The following is a 21,009-nucleotide window of genomic DNA, read 5'->3' on the forward strand; positions in this document are numbered from 1 at the left end:
ACCACTAAAAGCATTTGCTCAGGATGTGGTAGATGTGATACAAATGCAAAGGCAGCATAAATCTCTCATGTTTTCTGTGGTTGTGGAGGTCTGCCTGGCCTGTGCTCTGTGAAGCACTGAGAATGGAGCCTTTTGCCTTCTTTCTGGTCTCCACACAGATATAAACACAGATCCACCGCCGGGTGATATGAGCGAGAATATAGATATGTTTGCAGTTAAGGTAAATCCTATTTCCTCAGCCTTTGAGAAATAGGTGGCATTTCATTTAATATAATACCTTTACATGGTGTAAAATGTAGCTTGTTATGTTTGTGACAAATATTATGTTCAGAATTTGTCCGTTTTTGCTTTACTTCTGCCAGTTTATTCTAATTTTAGAGAAACTCACCAGGTCACAAAGCACAGGAGCATTCAACATTCATCAAAGTGTTGCTTTCTGATGCATGTATTTCATTACAACCTCCCTGCAATGACAATCTTATCTCCAGCCCACACTCAGCAGGGAGCGGCTGCTACACGCTTAATCATTAATCGTTAATAACCTGAGATTAGAACTGTGCAGGGGTTTCAAAAACCAAATAAATATCAATTGCTCTGCACCTCCCCTCTGCATCTGTCTGCTCAAGTGTGGAATACAGTAGGCCCCAATTACAACACAGACTCATTTCCTGCCATTAATTCTGATTATTTACAGAGCATAAGAGGGAAACAGGTCCTGTTTGAAGCAGAATGGACACTCTCTGTCTTAGGAATAGATGGATATAAAACGCTGGAGTTGATGGATTGTGAACATTTAGCTGATGCAATACTGCATTAATGATAGGCAACAATTTCATATCCCAACATTAAGGCAGAGCAGAAGCATGAAAATCTGATTCCATTACTCCGCTGGCGAAAACTGCTCGCTTCTTAGCTCCTCATAAACCAACATGGTGTGAGGGAATAGGAAACAGCTGTCAAGTGCACTATACAGTATGATACAATTATGTTTGCTTTAACAGTAATGCGAACCAGCAATACATTTCAGCTGCAAATGTACAGCACCCCGGGGGGAATGCCATGCCAATGAATCACACCACTGCAGCTTGAGCTGGCAACAGTGTCTGTGGCTCAGTATGCACAGGCAGTGTGTGTACAAGGTCATCGAGGGAGACTCACCACAACATCCAGAGGAACCATCCATCTCACTTATCACTGTATGTGCCATGGTGAATAATCATATTATGATAAATAGGGGGCCTCCTCCATTGTAAGGAGTAGATTCTGTACTGTAGATACCACAAGTGAATCTATTTGAATAAAAGGGAGCAGCACAGATAATGTAAAAGCATCCTCACTCACAAATAAATGAATAGGCTTCTTGCTTGTCATTTCCACCCTCACTATATCACTTTACCCAATGGTACCTTGCAGAAAAAAAAAACACAGGAATTTTGTTTTACTTCTCACCGATTGTAAATATAACCTCACGCAAAAAGACAATCTGAAGCACCGCAAAAAGGAAAAATGAGGGCAGCGGGATATCAAAGGGAGATGGAGGTATGTGGGTGAGCGTGAGGAGGGAAACAGCAGCGAGAGGTGTAGAGCATGATGGCAGCAGGTGAACAAACTCAAAGGAAATTTGCCGACACATCCTCGGCGTGTAAAACAGGGGGTGGCGAGGGGCTCGTGCGAGAGACGAGGAGGAGGAAACGTGTATGGAGGTGAACAGGTTATATGGGGGCAGGAAAGTCACATCTATTTTTGAGCAAGAACAGATGGGAAAACAGATGAGAGAATCACTGGGGTATCAATTATCATCAGTAATGCACCTAAGCAATGATATCATTTTTTCCTATTGTGCTGCTTGTTGGATGGGCGGCGGGTTAGTTTTGCACAGCGTAAGGCCCTCTGGCTTCCATTTATGCTTGAAAAGAGTCTACAGGGAGGTAATGATCAAGGCATTTCACATCCCCTCATTGGATAGGTTGGAGGTTAGCAGGATTGAGTGATAAAATGGCGGATTATTCCTCATTGCAAAGTATATATTAGTGTGTTTTCCAGGTTTTTAGAGATGTTTCAGATCAAAGTTACAAGACAACACTGGCAGAAATCAAATGACTTGAAAGCTCGAAACTGTGCAGGCACATCTCAGGAAAATGGGTGTTGTAAACTCGGCTTTGAAACACAAGTACAAGTATACAATACATCCACTAAAGTTTCTACAATAACTCAAGTTTGTGCTGCAGATTTCAGATCACCATTTACTAGGTTTCAACCCTGGAAAACACACAGTGACAAATTTGAGGCTGAGAAAATGTGTTGGAGAAACATTATAAAGAGTAGCAGTAGTGCTGCAGTTCTGCGGAAGGAAAACTGAAATACACAATAATGTCTGCAGAGATTATGTGTGTGTGTGTGGCGGGGGGGGGGGGGGGGGGGGTACTGTAAAGGAAGATGGAAAACAGGAACACTGATATCAAACCATTTCAACTGTTAAATGCGATGTTTATCCAATAATTATGAACGATCAATTATGATTATTATCATTATCAGATTGTTATTATTATTGTGTTTAAAGTATGTGGGGCTTACACTTTAACACTGCACAACATTAATCAAATATGAAATTGAATCATTTTAATCCCATATTTATAAAAAAAATAAATAAATATTGAGACATTCTAAATAAACATTGCATAACTGTTACGGGTCTAAAACTGCAGATTGCATCAGCATGTATTTGAGCAGTATGTTTTTAAGAAGAGGTGGTGAGTGAAAAATGAACATATGATGAAAACAAAGTTTAAGTGAAAGAAAAATCTGTTTTTAATTTATATCCTTTGTTGAGACAGACTCAATCAAGTATTTATGTACAAGGAATATGTGGTACAAATAGTAAATCTGACAGCTAATGTTTGGTCTTTCTCAAATGGGGGTGTGCGTTTGAAAAATACATTAAATGAGTCATCATGTACTAAACACAAAATAAATACTGAGAATTAATGCTGAAGTATCAAACACAATAAATACAATCATATAATAAAACTGATGCTCCTGACCTAATTTCATTTCAATATTTTTTTATTTTTTATATTATTATTGTTTGTCATCTTGTTTAAGCTTTGATAATAACTTAATAACATTTCTATTTTATATAATTCAAGATAAGTTTATTTGAGTAATTAATTATTTTTGCTGATGAAAGGTTCATTTATTCATTAATGACCATTTAATTTATTTTTCTTATCAGTGAAAGAGAGCACTGTCCAGTTTATATTTTGCACACAAAACTTGCTTGTAAAGATTTGTTATTTTTAATACATTAAAGTTAAATATATATTGTTGACAACTTTGGCACAGGAACAAATTTTGCCTCATTTTTTCAATAAAAAATGCTGAAGTGAGTGTTGGGGGTACTTGGTTAAAAATATTTATTTCAGGGTGTACTCCACTGTAAAAAGTTTGAGAACCACTGCTGTAGTGGATCCTTCCAAATCTATTATCTCAGTGTTTTTCAACCTTGGGGTCGGAACCCCATGTGGGGTCACCTGGAATTCAAATGGGGTCACCTGGAATTTCTAGTAATTGATTTTAAAAAAATAAATAAATAAATAAAAATGTACTAATAAAAAATATATGGTGAGTTGACAGAGACAATCACACACGTAAAAGACATGACAAACTGCGAAGCTGAAACTGAAGCACTGTGGCACTGTTTATCTTTCAAATGTTCATTGTGGTCAGTTTCAGATGCTGTAGCTCTTTCATAATTCATAGTTTGAGTTATTGTTTGTTCAGTATTAATTGTCAGCCTTGTAAATCCAAACTGGACTGACTGTACATATCCTGACCAAGGAAAATAAAATTCTCACTTTGTGCAGTAATCTACACCTCGCTTTTCTGCCTCCGTCCATAATAATATACATTATATAGACTAAATGTTGTCTAAAATTAACAAATTAATATTTATTTGCAACACAATAAAGCAAACTATTAAATGATCAAAAACAAACTAATTTTAGCAAAAAAAAAAAAAAAAAAAAAAAAGGTCTGTTTTGACTGTCTGGCGTCGTCAGAAATTTGTGATGTTAAAATGGGGTCACAGGCCAAAACAGGTTGGGAACCACTGTATTACCTGTTCATATCCAGGTATATAATTTCTACATCCTTTGTACGTAGCTCATCAAAATGACAAATTGCATCTAGGGACTGCAAACAATTTAAAACCAAAATGTTTCTTTGCACTCTCCTCAGTCCCTTCTCTCTGTCCTTCACGCCTCCCTGTCCCAGTCGTGCCTCCCAGGCAGCTTCCCACAGAACAATCATCTTCCAACAGTGACAGGATGACAGGCTCAAATTAGGTGCCAATTACATGTGTTCAAGTGACTTGTTTGCTGGTAAACTTAAGCAGCAGGCAAGACATTGGACTGAGACCCCCTGAAGTAATTCCATGTAACAAAATAAACACAGAGCCCACAAGCAAAATATTGTTGCATTGTGAAACATTTGGGCTGAACTTTCTCTTTAACCCATACAGACCCAGCGGTGCTTTTGTGTCAGTTCCCAAATTAAATTGCCTCTATATCTATCCTTTCTTAAGTGAATTATCACCATTTATTTATAATATTATCCATGTATTTTGTATTTTATCAGTATAAATCAGGCATTTACCTTTGTTTAATTTATTGACCATGTAGATGTTCATAAAAGAGCCGAGTAAAGTTGAGGGTTAATATATCAGAAACAGATAAAAGTGAAGAAAAAGTGGTTTTTTCAGTCAAATCTATCATTAATGGAACATAACTTTTAAACTTTTTAAACACTTTTTTATTCAAATTTATATGACTGTTTTTACGTGTACGTGTATGTTTATGTGTATGTTTCATGCTGCTGATAACACTGTGAATTTCCCCATTGTGGGATCAATAAAGGAATATCTTATCTCTTATCTTATCTTAATCCCAGTGTGTCCATCCACTGTCAACGATAAAACTCTGTTTTTACTGGTGAATCAATGTTGTAGAAGATCACAGTGTTTCCACGTTCACTACAGAGCCTCTGAACGTCCAAATGGGTCATATCTAGCCTGACCAGCCATCCATCTTTCTGAAATCCGCCTGGAATCGTGGGGCTTGAATCCAAATATAAAGGCGGGACTAACAAGCACCGAGTAAACCAATCACAGACAAGACGGACGTCAGTGAAACTTGAGAATACAGGGTGTAATCTGTAATTCAACTCTTATTTTTGAATCAAGCAACTGACAACACTTATACAGAGATTTGCAGACTTGGAACTGACTTTGACATAAAGTGATGCGTTGCAAAACACCCGCCCCCCCAGACTTATGATTGGTCCAGTATAAAATAGATCTGGCATATTTCACCGCGGCTGGCCCAATTCCAGACTGTTTTGTCAGTATTGAATACACCGGCCAGGCTAGGTCATATCTGATGACCACGAAAAGATGACAAACTCTATTTTACACCAATTATTTACATGTATTGATAGGATTACTGGATCAACAGGTATTAAACAGTTACATCAATAGATGGTTTTGGTCAGTGATGGATGTTTGGGTCCTTATGGGTTAATGGCAAGTCACTGTGTCTTTCACGGCTTTTTCTTGGCTCATCAGTGTGTATTCGCTGGTCAGGTAGAGTCATTCAGACGGATGTTTATTAATGATACAGCCTTAGTAATAATAAGGGTCATTCTGCTGGAAAGTGCTGCCTCAGTGAGAGCTCATCTGGCAGGATATCAAAATGCCGAAGGCAGAAAAAAAACTGCATGTTTCAATGATAATAATCTTACATGACATCGCTCTGTAATGAAAACATAAAAAGTAACCTGCAAAGGCAAAAGTGCAGAAGTACAGAGAGACAGCTCAGACCTTCTTGTGTTAAACATGACCTTTTCTTACCAGCCGGTGTTGAACTCGACATGGGCATCAAAGAAGCCGACAACAGGAGCCGTGGCCGCGTTCCAGCCGTGTATTCTGGCTCTGATCAGACCCTCGCGTTTGCTGTTCCTCACAATCTTTACCAGGCCTGGGTAGCGCTTGTTCACATACTGGTCCAAGTTGAATTTCAGCTCCACTGCAACAAAGTAAATGAGACAGAATCCTCCTTTAAACGACAGAGAGAGACTATTATCCAGGCAGCTGTAGGAAAACATAACACATTCCTAACATTAACCAAAACTTAAGTTACACTTCTCTGTTTTTTACACACCAGATTGTTTTAAAACCTAATGGTTTTGTGGCCTGTCTGGTTCATTTTACTGCATTTGTGTTGCACCTTACATTTCTCAGTCCATTTGGAAAGATGCTCAGTTTCCTCCTGTTTCAACTTTAGGATTGAAGTGCAAATAAATCTTCATTCGAACATTTAACTATAACGTTTTGAGCTTCACTTCAACATTTCCATTCCATCCTCAGACTCATTAACTAAATGAAAAACAGGCTACAGTAGATCTGTTAGATAACCTGACACTTGAGTTATATTTCTGACTATTTTTAAACACACCAATTTGTTTTTTGGAAAAAGAAAAATCATCCTCAGGAGTTCAAAGAGGTGTGATGTGCTGTTTAGTAGGAAAATAAAAATACAGAAAAATGAATAAATCAGAGGCACTCCTCTAACGAAAAGTTAAAAGGCATTTATTTAGATATTCATTTCCTGATGAACTCTAAAAACATGAATAATGTTTTTTTTTTGTTTTTTTTTTATCAGTCTAATTTTAACCTGATGATTTTATGCTAATATTTTACTGCTTTTGTGAGGCATTTTGTACTGGGGACTTTGGAACATTGTTTAATTGTGCAATGGTTTAACTGCTTCATATTAACTGGATTATTTTGAAGGTGACTATTCTTTGGTTGCTGTCACTATCTAATACATTTCAGGGTTTACAACTGTATTCAAGATGGATTATAGCATCCTTCTTCGTCTGCTCTCACAGATGAGGCTGGCTGTCATCACTAGAAACAAAGTTTGCCGGGTAAACAGTCAGTTGCACAAATTGCTGTCTGTGTTTCGTTGGAGGATAGATGACTGTTTGAGCTTCTCCTCTGGGTTACTGCTGAGCATTTCACTTTCTAAAGCAGAGAATAATAAGGATGCTTCTGGCATACAGGCTCTGAACAGCATCCACACCTAGCTTCTGACTCTGCCTCACATAAATCAGTCTGTGAAAGTAAAAAATGGCAGTCTAATCCCCCTGTCTGTGTGACTGAGGAGACGCAGTGAGAGGAGGGATTGTCGGGAGTCTTTTTCTGGCTGAAAGTCTTAACATATAGGGGTGTCTGTTGCCGTGAGAGAAGGTGAATTTGGAAGCAGTGACCCTTTAAGCAAACAGGCCTTAGCATTTGACACCAAATTAAAGTAACCACTGAGTCATGGAAACTTGGGTTCTGTGTTTCCCTGGCTGCCCAACATGTTATTTTCTGTATCAGCGGTGCTCTGGCTGTGTTTAACATGAGGCTGAGTGGTTATCTCTGTGACTGCAGAAAGGTTTCAGATTAAAATCGGGCTGCCAGTTGGGGTGTTTCAGTTTGGAGTTTTAATGTTGACCTGATGTCTCAGTGGAATTTCTGACACAGTTGAAAAATATGCTGCATGCAGGTTTTAATACTTTCATACCTGTAGTTCTGTTCATATCAGCTAAACTACAAAAAGCTGATCTTAGATAAGACTCATTTTGACATTTCATAGAATATATGTTTGGTTATTTCCCTGTCTGTACTGTGGTGAGCTGTATTTTAATGTCTGAATCTTTCCTGGTTAAATACAGGTTTAAAAAATGCAATTCACTGACAAACTGTCGGCCTGATCACAATCAAGTATATTTGCATCAGTTATTAATCAGTATTGCAAAAAGATACCCCCAAAACCATTCCCAAAATGTTTCTTTGGCCATCTTATTACTAGATCTTGCAATCCTCCAAATTTGAAGGAAATCGGATAAAAACTGATAAAATGGCGACCCAGTGAGCGCGAAAACATGCACAATTTTATTGTTATAAGAGAGCAAAATTATTGTACATAATGTTTTGTAACACAATAAATAATTACTACTCAACTCCTGTGTCTTTTTTAATACAAAATACACACATCACATTGCTTTTCATTTATTGATCATTTTTGTTGAACAGTTGTTTGATTATCAATTCTTATTTTCAGTGTTAAGACAATCAACCATTTTGTTCTGAAAACCCTTCTTTTACAGCCCTTTAATTGTAATAATAGAATGGGAACCTGTTGTTTCAGTATTATTATGACTAAATATGCACAACTACAGATGTTGGTCTGCTCCCTGGCTGCAGACAATTTGGTAACAATGTGGCAAACTGATGTTTATGTCGAACCGCATGTTTTCAATGGCGTGTTGTTCACCAAAATTCATGTAATGTCCGTACTCCAATATACTTCTATCAATAATATGGCGTATATGCCTTATAGATATATTGTTATAACTTGTTCACAAATGTTTATTTACTCCTGTACCAGGAAGACTTAGTTACAGATCTAACAGAGATGTGACCATGTGGTAAGCCAGATTTCCATTCCAATCTTGTAGAGACCATACACCATATCAAAATATGTGGGTCTAATTTGATTGTTTCTGTCAATATATGGAATTTTTCAGCACACATGCTTTGAACTCGACATCTATGCAATAAACAATGCATGATTATCCTGAGTACTGAAACATTTGTATATCTTTGTAGGCATTAAATATGGAGGCTATTAGGCTGTAGTGTCCGTACACCCAATAATTTCTGATTTGACAGGGGTACAAGCCTGAGAAATTTTTAGTAGACACCATAATACAAAAATATTTTGGACTTTAAAAGAGAAATATCAGACAAATAAAATGGCCTGTTTGATTATTTGATAGAGCATTACTATTTTTTATCTATTTGTACACCCTTTCTGGTACCCTTGATTGTGATCAGGCCGTATGGAAAAGTTTGAAATAATATAATATGATCCAGAGCAGCAGTTTGGTTCAACTTCCAAAACAGGAGCCAACTTCAGGTTTTTGTTAAAGTACCTATTATGCCTGTCAGCTTCTCAATAACCAACTAAGGTAGCAATTTACTGTGGAAAAATAATACATCTGTGAAGCTTTTAAACTATGATAATGATGAAGAATAACAAAAAAGAATAACACTAGAGGATGGAGATTTTAAAAAATTATTTTCTGGAATTTCAGCTCAAACCTCAATCAATAAATCAATCAAATCTTATTTATATAGCGCCAAATCATAACAAAAGTTATCTCATGACATTTTACATATCGAGTTGGTCGAAACCAGACTCTCAAGCCAATTCACAGAAACCCAACAGAATCCTCCAGGAGCAAACATTTGTGAGTGGTGACAGTGGAAGAAACCTGGAACAGACCCTGACTGCTGGAGGATGGACGTCTGCCTTGACCAGTTGGGGTAAAAAAGAAAGGGTAAAGGAGGAGAAAAAGGGAGCGAGATAGAGAGAGACTGGGGGAGTAGGGGGGAAGTAGGGGGAGACACATGGATGCAATTCTTGTCTGCTATATATATGTATATTTCAGTACAAGCCTGCAGTACATAATGACTAATAGGAGATTGCACGTTTTGTTTTCCACTATTTGCATTCCCTTTGAGTAGAAATAACATTGACAATAACATTTCCACACACGCTTTAGCACATCCTCACAATGACTCAGACTTTGTCATTGGGGCTGGAACAGCAGCATTTCATCCTTGAAAAAACTGAGACAATGAATGTTTTTAAACCATCCCGTTGAAATTCTTGTTCTGGTAATTTCCTCAACCTTCAGAATGAAAACTAAAACAAAAGAGACTGAAACTTAAAATATTACATATCTGAGCTGAGAGCATCCAAACCTGGACCTCCTTTCCCACAATGGTTTCCTTTCTTGAAAAACTTTGCAGAATATTGGGTAGAAGTAAGCATGCATTAACCCTTTATTGGGCAAGTGACTATTTTTGGTAATTTCCTCAAACATTAAATATGGGGCCAATCCTGTGCCTCAGTGAGGTCCAGAAGCATGTTGGTTTTTGGAATCACTAAACAATGATTCACAGAAATTTTGAAGCTGTAAATAGTGAATATGAGGGATTTTTTTTGTCAGTTTATGACTTTATAACAGTTGTTTTATTGCATGTGTTTATTTTTTAGCAAGTGATGCTTGAATGTTTTATGGTAAGAGGAGGGAGATGACGATATCTAATGACGCACAAAGGTTGAAATTTTGAATTTCAGAGCATTTCAATATAAAGGGTTAAGCACTTAGTAATAACTTCACGGAATAATTTATGTATAGCGAGGTTCATTTTGGCTGAGTCAGTGTTAGAAGCTGTGTTGAACATGTTTGAAGGACCTTTGCAGTTCACTTCTGTTTAAACTGTTGCGGGTTCGAACCTCTGCAGCAGGACTCCTTTATCATCAGGCTACCCTGCAGCTACAATATGATAAAAGCTATTAGAGTGCAATAATTAGTGGGTCTTGCCGGAAAGGAGAAAAGTTATGGGCTTCCCTCTGATCCTAGCAAATAAAATGTTGGCCTTCATCCATGGGAGGAGAGTTATGGAGTACGGAAAACATTTTAAAGGACTGGCAGGGCAACATAGCAGAAGATAAATAAGTATACTTCACACTATGACTTTAAAATAAATACACAGTGCAGAGGCGCCATGAATTGCTCTGGTGACAGGGCAGATGGTGGGAGATATGGTAAAAGACAGATTAAACACAGAAGCAGAACGTGCCTTGGATTCTATAGACTGTTGGAAAACCTTACAGTTCACCTTCTGCAAAGCTTAAATTACTTCCCTTCCATGTATTTCCACTGTGTTCACTAAGGCAGCAGCCGCTTTAAAGATGACCTACAGGAGGTTTCAGACGCAGTCCCAGCCTCAGAACACGTGTCAGTTGGGTTTTAGTGTGCATTTACGAAGAACCTGGTCCGGTAAACTGATCACGTTGGAGGACAGAGACATACTTCTGCTACACAAACCACAGGTTACATTCTTCTGAGTTTCCAGTTGTGGATTTATGGACTTGTCTCAGACTCTAATACTGAAACAGGTCTGAAATTGATCGCTTCCATCGATCACAAGCAGAGTAGTGAAGTTACCTATGGAGTAAACTAGCTCACACAAGCAGTGTGATGTTCATGAAATATTCACAAATTTGTAGCCAAAAGTGAAATGATACTCCTCATCCAAGTGTGCCAGACTTTTAGAAATAACATCCAAATTCTGAGCTACCAGCCCTTCACTGTAAGTGGGGGATGCTGGCGCTGGGTATTGGCAGTAGACCTGTGCAGTGAGGAAATAATCTCTGCTGCGGCGTGTCAGCAATATGGAGGTTATCCACCCCTCACACACTTATTGGAAATGGCTCTACAGTAAATTGGTTCATGTTTTGACTCCTTCACCCTTAACCCACTGTTAACATTGCTTCATCCGCTTCAGTTTAAAATTCTACTCTGGAAATATTATGCTACAGTTTGTCTGAATCATTGACAGATAAATTATAAAAACAACTATCAGGGATTTACTCTCTAACCCAAATGAAATTCTCTCACTCTGCTGCGCTCTCGTCCTTTCATGGCCCCTACTCATTACTTTAAAACTGCTAAAGCTCGATGCTTTACCTGCTAAGCTTCATGTAGGCTCTGCTTTCTGACTGAGTGAATGCTGTATTTGCAGTTTTTAGCTTACCGGCCGACAGGCCGTAAGCTATTGTCATCATGCGGCGTCCATCGGCATCCATCGGCGTCATCTGTCGTCTGTCACAACAATTTCAATCATCTTTTTCTCCAAAACTACAATTCCGATTGACTTCAAACTTGGTATACAGCTTCTTTATGATGATGTAAACACAAGGTATTGAAATTATTTCGATCTGGATCTGATTCTGGATTTGGTGCGACTTTGAAAAATGTTCCCATTATAAGAGATAGGAAGTGGATTGATCCAATAAATCAGTAAGTATCAATGATATCAAGTTGAAATGTGAAGTTTTTACAGATCTGATTGGAATATGACCAAAACATGGGCTATTTCTGTAATATGATAAATACACAGAACTGGGTGATAATGAATGGCATCTGGATACATTTCCCAAAGCTTTTAATTTGGCCGGTAAGCTACAGGGCCATTGGTCCTATTTTTATTTAATACAGTCTGTGTTTGTTTGCTCCAGTGTGACTAGATAAACGTGGGCTCATCTTTTGTTGTTTGCTCTTTACAGTCAGTCCCTGATTAAGAGGCAGCAGATTTTTTAATTGAGCATTTAGTGAAATAACTTTAAGAAACTGGGCTGATTAGGGATAAATGCAGAACAAAAGAGGATGACTGTAGCAAATAAAGCGTCTTCTTTAAATTATTTTTTGCAAGTGTTAGACGCTGTCTGACAAATTTCCTGTAGTATGATAATAGACAAATCCTCCATTTAGAGGCTTTAACTAGATTTAATGTATGCAATGCTTTAACGTGACTCAGCTCCACTTGAAATTAATATTACAAGCTGTACTCAGCTGGTCCTCAGTTTATATCCTGTTTTCATTATATGAATCATTAAGTTATCAATTTAGTTGTGGTATTTGCTGGAATGGAATTCTGTAGGGCTCATTAAGCCTTTCTTTGCTGCTAACATGGTGAACAACTGTGAATTGGAGTCATCCTGTCTGACACACTCAGCTAAAGCTCATGAGTGGAAATGTGACTTTAGTTTAGACTTGAGGAACCGGCTCTGTGAATGAACCTCTCAGCCACCAATAAATGTCACCGTCTGTCCCAGCAAAGGAAATGTGTTGCAGTGTCGAGGAAAGCATGCCTCCCTGTGCGTGATTCATTAAGCCAGGAGTGAGTGTGGTTGCACCTCTGCTCGTCTCACTGAGCCTTGTTTAAATGAGAGAGGACAGACAGAGCCATCCAGAAAAGGTCAAGCAGTCCAGCCTGCATGTTAATTGTCTAATGTCGACGCAGAGCGGCTCCCGAGAAAAAACAGCACACGCATCTGCACAAATTATCATCAGTGTTGGTAAACATACAGTGAGCGCCGCTGAAGGATGTGTTATTTCGCAGATAGTGACATGACCTTTCATTAGACATGTGGTCGCTGAAAATCATCAATACTGTGTAGTCATGAACAGTGATGTCAGTCAAACCCACATGTGTGTTAATGCTGCAGAGATCTGCAACAAAAAGCAGCAATAAAAATGGGTGAGGTTATTTGGGAATTAGTTTGTACAACTCCAAGAACAGTTGGGATGTGGTGTAAAATGGAAATATAAACTCAGGTCAGCTGATCAACTGCTCCTGAGTGTACCAAAAACTAAGCACAAGTTCAGGGGTGAATGTGCCTTTGCTGCAGCAGCTCCTGAACTTCCTCTCCATATCAGACAAACCTCCTCTCTGTCTGTTTTTAAATCCCTTCTAAAAACCCATCTTTTTTTCCTTGGCTTTTGAAACCACATGAGATGTTTGAATGTATTATTTTTATTCAAATGTTTTATTTGGTATTGCTATATGGCTCTTATTTGTTGTTGTTTTTAATTGTACAGCTTTTGTTTTATGTGTTTTAATCCAGTGGTTCCCAACATTTTTTGGCTCGTGACCCCATTTTAACATCACAAATTTCTGGTGACCCCAGACATTCAAAACGGAGACACTTTTTTACTAGAATTAATTTGTTTTTGATCATGTAATAGTTTGCTATACTTTGTTGCAAATAAACGTTAATTTTAGACGACATTTAGTCTATATAATGTATATTATTATGGACGGAGACAGAAAAGCCAGGTGTAGATTACTGCACAAAGGGAGAATTTGATTTTCCTTGGTCAGCATATCTGGAGTCAGTCCATCTTGGATTTACAAGGCTAACAATTAATACTGAACAAACAATAACTCAAACTATGAATTATGAAAGAGCTGCAGCATCTGAAACTGACCACAATGAACATTTGAAAAATAAACAGTATCACAGTGCTTCAGTTTCACACTCACACTTTGTCATGTCTTTTATGGATTGGGATTATCTCTGTCAACTCACTATATATTTTTTATTAGTAAGTTGTTTTTGTTTTTTTTATCAAAAAATAGAAATTTCAGGTGACCTCATTTGAATTCCAGGCGACCCCACATGGGGTCCCGACCCCAAGGCTGAAAAACACTGTTTTAATCTGTTCTTGTATTTTATTCGTTTATGTAGGCTTTATCTATTCTTCTGTATTTTAATTTATTTACTTATTTTTAAATTTTTATTTTATTTTTACAGCTGTTCTATGTCTTAATCTAATCTTGTATTTTACTCTGCTAGTTTGGGTTTTATTTATTTTTCTGTACAGCACTTTGGTCCACTGTGGTTGTTTGAAAGTGCTTTACAAATAAAGTTGGATTAGATAGGATTGGATTGGATAAACAATATGATTTGCAAATCTCATCAACACATACCCCATCTTTTGTTAATAGAACACGGAAAAAATATATCAAACATTTATACTAAGAAAAAAGGGGTAATTTTGAATTGAGCAACACATCTAAAAAAAATGATGTAGAAAATGTAAAAGTAGAAGTTGAACTAAAAGTAAACAGAAGGAGGAACATTTTGCTACTGAATAGGCAAATTGGAACAGATCAGTGACATGACTGGGTATAAAAAGAGTCACTCAGAAGGAACAATGGGCAGAGGTTCACCAGTCTGCATAAAACTGTGTCTACAAATTGTGGAACAATTTCAGAATACCGATTATAAATGTAAATTTGCAAAGACTTTGAATATTGCATGACTACAGTACATAATATAATCAAAAGATTCTGAGACTCTGGAGAAATCTCTGTGCACAAGGGACAAGGCTGAAAATCAATATTGGATGCCCGTGATCTTTGCACCCCCAGACTGCACTGTATTAAAATCAGGAATGATTCTGTAATGGAAATCACTGCATGGGTTCAGAACACTTCAGAAACCACTGTCTCTGAACAAAGCTCATTGTGCCATCCATAAATGCAGGTTAAAGCTCTACAATGCAAAGAAGAAGTCATATGTGAAAATGACCTAGAATACCATCGGATCATTTAAGGAAGAGAGGAAAGCTGTTCTGTGATCAGACAAATAAAAATGTAAAGAGTAGAGGGGCCATAGGGCTTGTTGCACTGGTCTACTTTTCTTTTTTTTTTTTTTTTGTTTTTTTGTTTTTTAGAAATTATCTGCTTCAGAGATTAAATGTGCTAAATGTTACGTATTTTAAGATTAATTGGAAAACAAATGTCAAAATTGCTGGTTTGCTGATGCATTCAACAGGGGTGTGACGATATAGAGGACATAGGAGAAACTTTCAACATAAAAGATATTCTAAGCAAATCATCAGGAGATATAGTCATTAAGTATCTGTTAGAGTATTTAAAAACAGCAAAGATTAGCAATAGAATAAAAGGGAGCTAATTTTTTTAAATTTTTTTTTAATGTGTATTATTATAGCCTGTAAGCCATGAGAGGTAATCCATATCTGGAGGGTGGTGGAAATGCACAAATAATGTTTGCAGCCGCCATTAAAAGAATAAACAAAAAGAAGAGAAGGAGTGTGATGAGATCTCATGCCATGAGATCTCACGAGATTAAATTGTGTCGATATTTCTCATTGAAGTGAAAAGCTGTCTCGGGCAGTGGCGGCTGCTCGTCTTTCAGACAGGGGAAGCTCATTGTCGGCTTACATCAAAAAAAAAAAGTCAAGTTATTTAAACATACATTCAGCCCTCCGTTCCTTTTTAAGAAAGTGCTCAGTGACCTTATCGTACCAAGTAGGCGTCTTTTCCAGGGACTAGACCAGTGTCCTCTCAATGTCCAGCAGAGCTGGGCTGCTTAGACAGCCTTGGCCCATTGGGTTGTGGGTGTAAGACTTCAGCCTTTTTAAACTACAGATGCTCCTTTCACTCCGACCCAGCCGACAGTTTGATTGATTTAACTATCTACAAAACGATATTAAACTCGAACAAGAAATGATTAAATTATGTAACTGAAACAAGAAAACGCTGAAATTACGTTAAATTGAAACAAGGAAGTACAATGAGTGTGTTTTATTTACAGTGCAAGAAATGAACGAGTAATTTCGTAGTGGTTTCTCTCTCCATTTCACAACAGAATGTGTGACGGTATTAAACTGAACTGTGTCAGTGAAGGAGTAGATCTGAAAATAGCTGTCAATCAAACGGGATTCAGCCTTTCGACCGATCCTCCAATCAGCACATGGGATTCTGGCGTCCAGCCCGGCCGAGCTCCGCCCACAGCTCCATTCACCCCCAGAGACGCCCGGCGTCCGGGGGCGGGACAACATCGTGGCATTTATCCAATTACCGTCCAGTTTTGACGCAATGAAAAAAACTGTTCCACTCAGTCCCATTGAAGCCCAGAGACGCCCACAGTCTACGGACAAATGCACTGAGCAGAGATGTATGAGAAAACAGCGCAACAGGAATGGATGAGAAGTGAACAACATCGCGTCCGTTGGTTTGTGATAAAGCTGATTCTGAACGAACTCATCTTTAAGATGAACGTGTTCTAACACATTTGTAGTCAATAAAATGTCAACACAACCGTACATATTTAACCATTTAATTTTCGTAATTTTAGGGGAAGCCGGGCTTCCCTTGCAGTCTATGAGAAATCGCCACTGGTCTCGGGGTATAGAGTGGAAGCCTGTCAGACTGTGAATTATCCAAAATTCTAGGTAGGAGGTAGATGAGGTACATCGTGGTACTTATGGAGTCCCCCCCAGTCTTACAAACTGCAACCCCCCCCCCCACACACACACACACACACAATATGTAAGCACTGTAAGAAAATAGTACCATACACCGTGGCTAACATGAACACTATGCAGACACATACAGAACCACCACAGGTTGCTTCTAAAATCCACTGCACCTGTGAATAAAACGGCTAAAGGCCAGACAACACTGACAGACCCTTTTACACCTAAACTCCCAGAGTCAAGCACCAGAGCCACGGCAATAACGAGAGACATCATTTCAATGCAGCTGATATGAGGCCATTTTACAATTTTGCACATATTGTTTGCACTTTAAAAAAAGAAATATTACATTTTATTTGTGGAGAGAAGTTCAACAATTAAAAACTCATGCTTAGGTCATGCATGGATGCAAGTTATAAAACATTTCAAAATGCACCTACATTGTTTTGTAACTGTTAAATAGAAACCTTTGTTTGTCCAGTTAGGTATTGTGTCATTTGTTTTCTTAAAAGTAACGTTAAAGATCGTCTCATCTTGTTCTTGTGAACCCAATATCGTGTATCATATCGTTTTGTCTCGTCTTGTGAGCGTGTACCGTCACACCCCTAGTATTCAAGGTGTATGATAAAACGTTATTACACATATTTTAAACATTTTATGTGTTTTTTGTGTTTTACTGTGAATAAAAGATGGGTTTATGAGCTTTGGAAATCTTGCATTCTGTTTTTATTTACATTTTACACCATGTGTCACCTTTTCTGGAATTAGGGTTGTACAATCCTTCTGTTGCTTAAAGAGGAGCCAGTTTTATTCTAACAATTCTGGTGAGTTCTCTTGCCTGTAGCGAATTAGGTGAATCTCTACAGTGTAATTAGCACGGATAGAAAAAAAACTGTGAGAAAAAAAATCTGGATATCAGACACTTTATATGTCATTCTATTTGTGCAATATTTTAATGAGTATTTGTGAAATTGTTGAGCATGTGTCATGTGTCCTTCGTTGCGTTTATGGTTTAGTCAGCTGTTATTTAGACAGGGGTGATAATGTGCTTAATTACTCGCAAATAATATATACTGTAATTGAGAATTTTTTTGCACAGCCGTTTGTTACGTATTTTGTGAGACAGAATGGTTAAGGGAGTACTGTCAGAAAGTATTCATCTTTTGAAATGTTGTCCTTCAGAAATTCCTTGTCACAGTCAAAATGTGTGACGTAATGACATGATGAAACACGGGGTCAGCTTCCTTTTTTTGTCTCTGCATTGGCTTTAAACACTCCCTGCTTAATGGTAGCCTTTTAGAGGCTCAGTGGGGAGTGGGGATGTGCCAGTGGTGACTCCTGCTCGGCCGTCTTTCAGTATGTTATTTATGCGCCCTTTTCCTCTGCCAGCCTGAGGGAGGCAGAGCTGTTACTCTGTGCCAAGTGAAGGAGGGCCAAGTGTCGTCTGGAATCTAGTTCATTGTCCCTCCCTCTCCAAAAGGGAAAGCTTTTGGGATGTGGAGCCGAGCATCGTCAGCTGCTGTGGGCGTCATAGTGTGGAGGCAACTGAAGCATTTGCCCACATCACCATGGAGACAGTAGTACGCAGCAGTTTAGAAAAAGAGGAGGCAAATCCCATCCCCTGTCGTTTCTCTTTTTTTTAAGGTATTTTAAAACCTGGTGTTCAAGAGTCCACCCTCAGGGGCTCTCTATCCATATAAAAGTGAGTCATAGAGCTACATCAAATATATGCACTACTGAGACTGTGTTTCACACATACGGAATCCACCATCACCCATGCATTTACCAAAATACAATATGCACCAAAACTATAGCATAAGGCTGACTGGTCTGGCAGGACTCCAAAAGCATGTTTAATGCAGGAGTTCCTATTCCACCAAGGAGCACAAAACATGATAAATAGAGCGTCTGTCTCAACTGAATAAGCAAACTTAGAGCTTTAGACAATGATAAACTGCAGGTTCTACAGGTTTTGTGATTTAGAGTCAGTAGGGATACAGTTAGAGACAAGAAAAAATTAAATATGAGGTGAAAAGGAAATGATCTGAAAGATCACTAATAAAACCCTTACAATGGAGGACAAAAGCTCAGGTAAAACCTTACAGATATGTTCAAGGTCCAGTGGTTACAGATGGTTATATATTATTAATTATGTTTATTTTTTTTCTCATTCTAGTAATAAAGACCGTCTTACCACTGTCACTGTTGTCGTCCACCAGGATAATCTCTTTGAGCAGATGTGCTGGTGTGTGGTTGACCACACTGTGGACGGAGCGCAGGATCACTGACAGAGCCTCATTAACAAAGATGAAGACCACTGAGATCTGAGGAAGGTCTTCTGGATACGTCAGCTGCTTGCACCTGTTAATATTGAAATAACATTGTTAAGCAGTGCTTTGCATTAATACATCTGCAGTTAGTCCACTATGATAATTGTGAAATGACTAAAAAAATACACATGTATGTAATAAAACTGAAATATTACTTGTTTTGCTCATAGATTTCTGAAGCCTCCTTAATGAAAACCACTTCAAAACCATTTAATAGTCCAGCAGCTCCCCAAAGGACCTGTGATACCTATTTTGGGATTCCTCAAAGACCCTCAGTCCACCAACAATATAAATCTCTTTGACGTGTTGTTACTTGAGAAGTGCAGGTGTAGCTAATATCATTAACGGTGGCTCACTTCCATGTAGATGTGCCAGTCACCATGTGCAGGTGTGCCTGGAACTGGAACTGGCACACCTGCACGAAATGGAACAGACACTGTTAAGATGGTTTTCTACACCTGTTTGGCAAATCAGACTCTTCTTCACCACTAGAAAGGTCTGTTACATGGACGTGATGAGAAATGTTGGATGCATTTCCTATCAAAAACTGAATCCCACTTAGCGTCACATTCCCAGTGTTTTCCCTCTGTGCTTGCAGCTGTATGTTTTGATCGAAGAAAGGGATGTGTCCTGAATCATATTTTCTCTGTGCAAAAATAGCATTCTTCTAACATTTCATTTGAAGGCCTACTTCCATTTCATGGTGAAACGGCAGACCAGGATGTTCTCTACAGTACTGTGACTACTGCTGCTGCAGAGCTGTGGGACTGAAACCACGTGTTGAGCTAAAAAGTACCTTTTGCCTAATCAGAATGTATGTATTTTTACTGAGTTTGAGGGGGTGAGGTTGTACATGCCACACCTGGCATTAATAAGAAGGACTACTGTATTATATAGGAATCTGATGGATAAATACTGGGTGTACTGGGTGTTTCACCCATGCATCCTCAATGATTTGGTTTCACAGAAGTCTATGGTCAGTGGGAATAAAACAAAGAAGAACTGTGAACCTTATCAGTATCACACACTCCACTGTGCCCACTACGAGGCCACTGTTACTTCAGTTTGGACATAACTTGCCTGTTACTTGGGAAACCATCACATATTTTGGGTGTAACATATATTGTGCTTAAATACTGATGTCACTAACAATCTTCGTCTTCGTTCTCAGGATCTTTTCTTTTTGTCTGTTCCTAAAGTTAGAACTAAACAGGGGAAAAAGGCCTTCAGATTTGTGGCTCCATTCACTTGGGATGAACTACAAGACCTGAAACTTAAAGATCCGGTTTTGCCGGACACTTTCAAGAGGATGATATATGACTATGAGATGGAGACATCTGGGTGCAGATGTTTTGTCTGATGCACTTTATCTTCATGTTGTGGGCACTTTTAGCAAAATTTATTTTGGAAAGTTTGACTTGATTTTGTATTTTTTATGTATTGAAAACTTGTTTTCGTTTTTATGTATGAAAGTTTGTGTCTGTTTGTACTATTTAATGTACTGCTGCCCGTCTTGGCCAGGACACTCTTGACAAAGAGATTTCTAATCCCAATGAGGTTTTCCTGGTTAAATAAAGGTAAATAAATAATTAAATGTTTTTCGTTGTTCAGGAAGCTCCTCTACCACAATCCTTTTGTGAGATTCTGTGACTGACTGCTTCATCCTCATTCTGAGAGTGGTGATTACTTCACCCACATAAATGCATTGTTTAAAATTAGACTATTATTAAAATAGTGTTTAATACAGTGTAATATACTTGATAACTGCTCATAAGATGTAAACATATCAACACAGATTCAGGATCAGCATCTAAATTGTTTGATATCCTTGCTATTATTGTTAATTTCAAAAATTAATTTGCTAATGAAAATGAATTTACTACTAAAAATTACATTACTACATCTAATGCAGCTCAAAACACTTAAA

The 21,009-nt window shown here is 38.1% G+C and overlaps 1 protein-coding gene across 1 annotated transcript in view; it reads right to left on the minus strand.

The window, feature by feature from the left end:
- Positions 1–21,009, minus strand: part of galnt9 (polypeptide N-acetylgalactosaminyltransferase 9) — a 106,078-nt gene that overhangs the window by 64,733 nt on the left and 20,336 nt on the right. The window contains exons 3-4 of the mRNA XM_030144054.1: positions 18,947–19,113; positions 5,906–6,080 (exon numbers count right to left, since the gene is read on the minus strand). Coding sequence (XP_029999914.1) covers positions 5,906–6,080; positions 18,947–19,113 — 342 coding nt within the window. The remainder of the gene's footprint in view (positions 1–5,905; positions 6,081–18,946; positions 19,114–21,009) is intronic.

The sequence above is a fragment of the Sphaeramia orbicularis genome, chromosome 9 (genome assembly GCF_902148855.1).
Source record: "Sphaeramia orbicularis chromosome 9, fSphaOr1.1, whole genome shotgun sequence".
Classification (NCBI taxonomy): Eukaryota; Metazoa; Chordata; class Actinopteri; order Kurtiformes; family Apogonidae; genus Sphaeramia; species Sphaeramia orbicularis.